The 9,189-nt window shown below is 46.3% G+C and overlaps 1 protein-coding gene across 1 annotated transcript; it reads right to left on the bottom strand.

The window, feature by feature from the left end:
• Positions 1 to 6,755: 6,755 nt before the first annotated feature.
• On the bottom strand, positions 6,756 to 7,961 carry LOC306948781 (C-C chemokine receptor type 9-like; the record flags this gene model as incomplete). The annotated part of the gene is made up of 1 exon (XM_079538478.1): positions 6,756 to 7,961. The coding sequence occupies one exon, from the start codon at positions 7,959 to 7,961 to the stop codon at positions 6,756 to 6,758; it is 1,206 nt and encodes a 401-aa protein (XP_079394604.1).
• Between the last annotated feature and the right edge of the window lie 1,228 nt (positions 7,962 to 9,189).

Genomic DNA, 9,189 nt, shown 5'->3' with positions numbered 1-9,189 from the left:
AAATTTTTTTCAGTGGGGAAAAAAGTAAGTGTGGAAGTGACTGAAATTCTCTGCTGAAAATTAAACATCTCTTACAAAAATATCCTTCAAAAGGAAATTCAAATAAAAATGCATTACTTTTGTTGACTGAGGAATAAACATACCCATTTCCGTTCTGCTCTACTGCTCTCACAGTCCGAACAGCAACTATGCAATCCTTCAGTCTTTGCAGACACATATTCTAATTCATCTAGAATTTTTTATCTCTTTCAAGTTTTATAAGCAGCAACTATAGAGTTTTTTACATTTTGAGCTAAGATTTGGTAAGTCTTAACTGGCTTTTATAAATGCTTTGGTCTTTAATGCCAGTTACGAAGCAATAAAACATGAAGCAACAATTTATTTCACTTTTGCTCTTCGTACTCTGTAAGTTGTTCCACTGAAATCAGCTCATTTGGTGAGTACCAGTGGCAGAATCAGGTGTATAATTTGTAGAATAAAGTACTGCTCACTGTGTGACACTTGGAAGAAGAGCATTTCTGTTCCTGCTGTAGCCCCTTGGTCAGCAGCATTCACAAGAAAGCACAATCTCTGAGGAGGCCAGCAATGTCCTTTCTCTCTGTAGACTAAGTGGAAAGCAGCCATAAGTTTTGAATCGGTCTCCAGAAATCCATTTGAAATTGAATACATACCCAGCACTTATGGAACTCTCCATGGGGTATCTGATTCTACAGCAATAGGCTGGTTGCTAAAAGATGGATGTGAGGCAGTGTTTGACTGTAGGGAAGTTTCTGGGAAAAAAATACTGTAGATAAAGCTAACAGTTGCTAATCATTCATTCCGTTGTTAACAATGTGTAAACACACTGATCCTGAAGAAGATTGTGAAAGAATGACTGCCTTTCATGGATCACCTGGACTTTAAGTTGCATGTTCAGGGCTTTCTAACAAGGACTTGCACCAAGCTGGAATCGGGGCCTTTTCAACGAGGCTGTCTGGCTCCTGGATGGTTTACTCTTCCAACGTCTCTTCCCAGCATGTGTGATGTGCTGTGCTGGGCAGAGGAGTTGGCGAGAGGTGTGCGCTGCCTTACTCCTCCTGAGTAACAGGATGCAGTATGAGACCCTTCCCTGGCTGTGTGCATGAAAAGGAGGTGGACAAGAAACCAAAGTGGGCAATAAATGACACAAATACAGACATAAATGCGCTGCTCTGAATTATGGCATATTTCAGTGTTGAAGCTATGTTTTTATTTAATTGAGCAAGAAGAGTTTATTTATTGCTGAAGAATGGATACTGTATGCCGTTTGCTATGCAATTTCACACAGCTGTTACTGAAGTCTGCTGCAGTTTTCCTTTAAGCTTTCAGGTGTGATTTTTAAAAGCATCTTGTTGCTGTTTTACTTAGAATACTAATCTTACTAGGAGATCTTTATTAAAATGCCAAATGTAAGTTAAAGGGATGCCGTCAAATGTTTTAGGCTAAAATATGACATCTCTGCTCAGAAGTATTTATCTGTAGTCAGAATCGTTTGACAGGCTTGCCTCTGGATTTCTTCTCTGCATCCTTGTTCTTAAGATTTTTTCATTCAATAGCAAATATTTTTAAGGCACCATTTATTCTTAAAGAAACTGGCTCTGTGTAGTAGGCCAAATTTTTCCAAGCAAGTTTTTCATGTAGACAGGCCTGAGGTTTGCCAAAACCTGTGTTTGGAAGGTGGGTAATAAAAACACTGGATGATTTTCTTTTTAGCATTTGAGTCTTTCTGTTAGCTTTTCTTTAGGTTTTCCTGTCACGTGAGAGACAGGAAAACCTGGCTTTTTTGCTCTCCAAAAGAGGACTAAGAGGAGGAGGAGCAAGAACCTATAGGTTCAAGATAACAAATTATTGTTTGCTTCTCACAGAGGAGAGCATTTAAACAGAAGTCATTTCAGAAAAGCAAATATTCCATCAGGTAAAGATGCAACAAGTGGACATGAGCTCAGCTGTTAGAAGGAACTGTTCAAGTAAGGGAACCCACTGTGTCACCTAGATGAGGGAGTCTTTTCCACCTCAGGGGCTGTGCAGAGAACACAGCAAAGAACGTGTTCTTGTTACAGAGCTGTTGTGTGACTGTCCCAGATCATTTATTGCTGGAGTCACGGGGCCCCGGTGTAGGACTGCCCACAAGCATAGGTTTGTGCAAGAGACTTCACTCAAGCACTTTATACCCTCATTTGTAAAGAACCTGTTCATGTGAGGTATGCCTTCAGTGCTGATAAATCTGTTTGCCTACAGAGGTTCAGGTGTGTTGTTGCACTGGGCCTTTGGTTAGAAGACCATCCCCTGCAGTACAATTAAGAGAAATACTTAAAATCAATCACAAAACTGATTTAAGGGGATGTCATGCCTGTGACCTTTATATACAAAGAGTGCATAAAAAGTCAGCATATCTAATTGGGTGTTTTTTTCTGGGTGCTAGAATAAGGAAGGGTAATTTGTTTTTTGCTAGGCAGGGATTTATGCAGAGGAAAGAACACAGTTATTTTAAGAAAATGACATAATTCCTTTATTCAGCATTACTCAATGCTGCTTTATGAGACATCACTGAGATTTGCACAGTAAGAAGTAGCACCGCTTCAAAAGCCTGAATTTGCTCTTTTTAAAAATCAAAATTGCACTATAGTTTTAATTATACTCAGACACTTATATTGTAAGTTGTTCAGAAACGTTTTCTGGTTTTAGCTGCCAAAGAATTGCAAATCCATTCACATCAAATTTCACGTTCCACGAGGGGGAAAAAAAGAGATTTGTGTATCCCAGCATCTGTGCAGTTACAGAGGTGTAGACAGTCATGTACTGGAATGTTTGTTTCTTGATGCTTTTTTTTTTCCTTTTATAACCTCAGGAATTAAAAAAAATAAACTTCTTTATCATCCAGCGTGTATGTCTACTTTGTGCCAGGCAGAGATCACAGAATCACAGAATCACAGAACTGTAGGGGTTGGAAGGGACCTCCTGAGATCATCGAGTCCAACCCCCCTGCCAAAGCAGGTTCCCTACAGCAGGTCGCACAGGTAGGCATCCAGGCAGGTCTTGAACATCTCCAGAGAAGGAGACTCCACCACCTCCCTGGGCAGCCTGTTCCAGTGCTCCGTCACCCTCACTGTACAGAAGTTCTTGTGCACGTTTGTGCGGAACTTCCTATGCTGCAGTTTCTGGCCATTTCCCCTTGTCCTGTCTCCACTCACCACTGAAAAGAGTCCGGCCTCGCCATTCTGCCCCCCACACCTTAGATATTTATAGACCTGGATCAGGTCCCCTCTCAGTCTCCTTTTCTCAAGGCTGAACAGACCCAGTTCACTCAGCCTTTCCTCATAGGGGAGATGCTCCAGGCCCTTCACCATCTTCGTGGCCCTCCGCTGGACTCTTTCCAAGAGATCCCTGTCTTGACTTTGTCATGAAGATAAATCAGATCTACTTCTAGGCTGGAAAAACGTTGGGAAATAAGGAAAAATTAGAAGGTTAGAAAATAAGATTGAGTCCATTTATACTGAACGATTGTGCGAGTGAGAGGCATTTGGAGGGGTTGGAGAAACATCTGTTTGCATTTGTAGACTTGGCCCCATGTAGGCTAACCTGAGCTGCTGGGGCCGTCGGAATGGGGACAGGGGGCCCCACCACCATCAGTCATCACTTCTTCTTTTCAGTTGCTGTGTCCTTGTAGATTTCTTCTGGGGGCTGCAAGAAGAAGCTCAGAGGCACCTCTGGAATCAAGCCTCAGCCATGCTTAGCATGGAATACAAGGGAACTGCAAAGACCAAATACATCCGAGCTGCTGTGCAGCTCTAAAAGGGAGGCTGTAGCTGTTGAAAGTCTCTGTGTAAATCTCCAATAATCAATTCTCAGCCTTATTAAGCAATGCATCCTCCATGCTAAAGGCAAGATAATCTGAGCCCTAATGCTGTCTTACATGGGATTTTAACCCATCTATGTCCTACTGTCAATCCCAGTTACTGACCTTAGCGCACCCAGTACAGCACTGCTGTGTGGACCATGTGAAAGTGTATGGCTGCACGGGGCAATGATATACTCTCCATTAGTCCTTGAATTGTCACTTTGCAGGCCAAATACAAGGTCTCAACATTCCTATAGCCCAGGCTCAGAAAAAAAAAACAGCTCTCAAGGGCATGGAATCTATGGTGTCTGAGCAGTGAAATCACAGAGTGTTGAACCTGGAAATGATGATTTTACGTGTACCAAACTCACATCAGTAGTTCAGGTTTCAGGATGAATACAACCATACTACATAGTGTGACTTTAAGCGATGTTTGCAGCAGCCATGGCGATCCTCACTGTCCCGTAGTTGCTCTGCTCCCTGGAAGAGGCAGGGGCCGTATTCCTGTACCCCCCATCTGCGTTTGAGGTGGGAGCTGCTGTCGGTTGAACAGGTTTGTCTGCAGGAAGTGGCATTTCCTCCCCAGCTCTCATGCGCTTCCTCTCCTCACACCGCAGACAGGCTGCTGCGATGCTACGTGACAGCCTGACGGTCGTGGCCACCTCTGGGGCCTTTGAGACATGGAATTAATGGCAGTTCAGAGCTACTGGCAGCAGTCCCCATTATGGCACGGCTTTGCATGGTCTGAGGAATCTAGGAATGAGGCAGTGGGCTCCTGGCCTGCTTGAGGCTCTTGGAAGCCTGCAGTCATTTCACCGAGACCTCATTTTATGCACACAGATGTTTTTGTGGGTGACTGAGGCAAAACCCAGCTGGCTGACTCACAGGGCCTCAGGAGCACCTGGCTGTGCTGCTCTGCTCTCTGGTAGATGGAGTGCCTCGTCCTCGGCTTGAGGCCTCTGGACTGTAACGCCTAACAGGTGCTGAGGGGTGAAAAGGCGAGGATGGGGCCACACTCCAAAATGTGATGTGACACACAGACAGCACAGAGGCCCCTGAGGAGCAGCACCTCCGTGCTGAGCCCCGCTGGGAGCGCGCACTGCAGGCACTGCCTGACTCAGAGCGGGACGTGACCGGGGGACGACCCGGTGCCCTGACCTGCTGAAAGTTCAGCGCCGTGTCACCAGCCTCAGCAGTTTCACTCGCCGGCCCCGCATGAGAATTTCCCACTGCGCTTTTGCTGCGTGAGGGCACAGCACTCACCTGTGTGCTGAAACACGGGCATCCATCCCTCTTTGCTGCCCGCTGCTCACAGCCACCAGGAATTCCATGGCTGAAGCTTGCACAGCTGTTTTTAAGGAGGACAGCGTTTCGGGTAAGTCCTCTTGCTTTATTGACTTCACTACTTCACTGACACTGCTTCACTATGTTGTGTGTCTGCTGTCAGTTACTGGGAATTGCAAACATAGGGAGGCTATTTGCTTCTCCTCAGACACGGGAGGAAACAGGTTGGGTGTATGGATGCAAAGGTGGAGCGGGTTTGTAGGCAAAGACACTACCAGTCCATCCCCGCGGTGGATGTGTAAGTGACAGTGCTTTATTGAAGGGAATTTCAGCTTCTGCTCAATTTGAGCTCCACACAAATCACAAACGCCGCCTTTACACATACAGGAAAAAAATGCATGTCTCTTTCAGCACTTATTTCTCTAAGGCAAAAATGAAGAACAATAAAAAACCCTCAAAACATGTATGTCAAAGTAGAACCCCATCTACCCACATTTACTGTGTTAGTTAGGAAAGCAGTGCCAAGCCTTGCAGAAAACTGGTGTTTACTCAGATGCTTTAATGAGTGATAGTCACCTAACGCCAAAGCAGATTATTAAAATTGGTTATTTACAAGAAAGCCTCCTGGGCACTAAAACAAGCAGCATAAGCTTGGGGTGCTTGGGGCGGGAATTGGCACTGCTGGGAGCCTTGCGGTGCCGCAGACCTCCCGTACCCTTATGGTGCCAGTGTTGGCCCATCTGCAGTTCCCAAGAAACTGGTAGGTTTGCTGCAGGTCCCACCTAAATGCATCTTGTACCCCACCAGCCCCAAGAGGAGCATCTCAACCGAAATGTGCTAACAATAGGTTTGAGGTCTTATGACTCTCTGTCTCATCAATTCTGGGTTAAACATCTTTTGTTGTCTTTGCAAAGGTGCCGTAATTGATGGCTTGTTGAATCATCAGTTTGGGGTTTAAGTGCTTGGGGACAGAAAACTCAGAGCATCCAGTGGCCTTGAATTCTTACTGCGAGTTGTGGCTTGTCAGTGCAGAGAAATACAAACTGCAGCAAATACATTGCACCTGCTCTCACCCTACACCAAAGAGCTAAAATACAGGAGAAGGATTTAATTCTGTAGTGAGTACAGAATATTAGCTTTCCTTTGACTGTCCCACAAAGCAGCATTGTGTCCATTTGTGCAGGGAGCAGCCTTCACTTTCTGAAACCAGGCAATGGCCAAAAATTGAGTTATCATGGAGCTGTCCTGCAGCAAGGGCCCAGCTCCTTCTCACCACTTCCCATGGATGGCTTCTGAGAGGCTTGCTATTTGGGCTGTGTTTTGAGCAATGGATGGGTTCTAAGAGCTGCCTCAGAGATAGCTCTTATTCCTTGTCAGCTTGGCTCACAACATGCCTGGCTCCAATTTTGCTGCATGGTGCAGAAGGTTTCACTTCTCTATGTGAGCGAGGCCTGGTCTGGCTTGGCAGGGCACGAAGGAAGCACATGTAGGGCCCTCAGTGTCCCAGCTCAGTCCTGGACACAACCAAGGAGGCCAGTCCTCCTCCAAGGCAATCTTTGGGGTGCAGGAGTGATGTCTAAAAGGACATGCTTGATAACCCTCAGGAGACACTGGCTTACACAAAGACTTGGCATGAGGCAGGAACAACAGAGGAGGCCAAATGGGTGCTGAGGGTGAGTGAGTTCCTCACCCGCCGCCGCCCCAGCATGGCAAAGGACCAGTTGGAGCTGTGCTCCTGGCTGTCACCCAAGGAGGAGCACTGCTCCTGGCCTCTAGACCAGTAGCGGCCAGTGCTCCGCACCATTCTGGCCAGTGCCATCCTGAAACGCTCCCCAGCAAAGACATAAAGGAAGGGGTTGAGGCAGCTGTGGAGAAAGGCGATGCTCTGGGTAACCTGCAGCCCAATGTCCAGCCCGTTGATGGTCTGGCAGCTGTACACCGCCCCGGTGTACATGTTGATGGTCTTGATCAGCAAAACAATGTTATACGGGAACTGAGAGAGAAGAAAGGCGGTGATGATCATGGTGATGATCTTTAATGATTTCTGCTTTTGGCATCTTTTGGCTTGGAGGAGGGTGTGGATGATCAGGGTGTAGCAAATAACCATGACCAGAAGCGGGAGGAAGAAGCCTATAGTGACCTTCAGAGCCAGGACGGCAACTCTGAAAGCCATGCCAACGTTGGGTGGGTACGCCATTTTGCACACCGCCACAGAACCGATCTGCTTGCTCTGGCTGTACATTATCTCAGGGAGGCACAGGCTGACAGATGCCAGCCAGACAGCCAAGCACACGAGTTTGCTGTGCAGGATCCGCCTTTGCTTGGAAGATTTAGCTTTTGTTGCTTGAACAATGGTGATGTACCTGTCAAAACTGATGCATGTTAGAAACAAGATGCAGCTGTAGAAGTTGATCTTATACATGCTATTGACGACTTTGCACATGAAATTTCTGAAGATCCATCCACTGGAGGCAGCCGTGGCCCAGAAAGGGAGGGTGAAAAGGAGGAGCAGATCTGCAACAGCTAAGTGCAGCAGGTAGCGGTCCATCATGCTCCTCCTGAAGCGGTATTTGCAGTAGATGAGAACGACCAAGGCATTTCCCACCGTGCCCACAAAGAAGATGAGCCAGAAAAACACGGGCAAGAAAGTTCGAGCAAACTGCCAGACCTGCCTCCTGTCACACATGAGCTCTGTGTCGTTGGCGGGGTTCCCAATGACAGACAGCCCTGCGCTGTCATTCCTGTAGTAATCCAGGCTGGTCTTGCCAGTGTGGGGAACCTGTGGTGGGACACTGGGTAAATTCACATTGAGGTGGCCCATAAGAGCATAAATTCACCAGATGTAGCTTAAGATCCCCAGCATCACCCATTTTAGTTGGGAAAAGCCATCAGCAAAACAGTGGTTTTCAGATGGCTTGTAATGCACCCACGCCCAAGAGAAGATTCAAATACATAAAAAATCCAGACTCAGAAAGACGTGGAGAAGAAAGCTTTGTAACATTGCTATGGTGGGGCAGCACAACTGGCTCTTGGGAGTAGAAAACTGATGTTGGGGGAAGGAAAAAATGAGATTACATAGCAACATTTGTGTGTACTCACTGTGCCTGCAAGTGCCATCTTCACTCGATTTTTTCCTTGTATTGAAGGAGATACTGCACTCTGGAGAGAAAAGATGGGAGCAAAACAAACAATTTGAAATATCTCTAAAATAGGACTGTGACTCTCTTCTTCAATTATTTTATTTTAATGTAAACCTCAGTGGGATTCTCAGCTAGCTTTCTGAACTGAAGCTTTTTAACCCTCTTAGATGTGTCTGGCTGGTAGATGGGCAAACCAAGCAGAAACCAGTGTCTCTGAGATGTTTCCATTTTGCTAAAAGATGGGCAGAAAAGATCCTTAATGCAGGAAAAGCTAAGGGTAAATTAGGGCCTCAGCTTCTCTCTGCTGCTGTGCCGATTACACCCTTTGACTTACTAGGGTCAGTGTGATTTCATTTTTAATAAGACGTACAGTCCCCAGTTCACACATCAAAAAAGAAAGCCATCTCAATGCGCCATAGCTTCATGAGAATGTTTAACGTCTCTCACGAATTGTCTAGCAACTAGCAAGGAAAAGTACCTGCCTTATAAGGGTGGCTTGCAGTACTAAACTATTTGCATCCCCTGCACTCTGCCTGCAGCATCTCCTATCTGTTGACTGCCATGCTCTTCGCTGGGCCCCTCACAGCAGCTTGTTATGCCCCCAGACACTAGAAAGACTGTTTTTTACTGCAGATTGCTTTGTACAGGAGCCGTCACAAAAGTCAAATGAGCCAGGTCACACAGCCACCACTGAGCTCAGCCTTTCCTTGGGGGAACAGCCCACATTCAGATGCTTTCTCTTGGGTTTCTCCCATGCACCAGCCAAAAGTACCGTCCCCAGTGTTAACCAGGGCAGGAGCTGATGCAGCAAGCTGGTCACCTCTGCATCTTGCACTCATGTTGGCTGTGCATTGCCCAGCATAGGATGTTTGCAGCAAACATTTGTGAGGTTCTGGAATTTAGTCTAAA

Source organism: Tetrao urogallus (genome assembly GCF_951394365.1).
Source record: "Tetrao urogallus genome assembly, chromosome: 7".
NCBI classification, from domain to species: domain Eukaryota; kingdom Metazoa; phylum Chordata; class Aves; order Galliformes; family Phasianidae; genus Tetrao; species Tetrao urogallus.
This window is presented reverse-complemented; position numbering and strand designations above follow the sequence as displayed.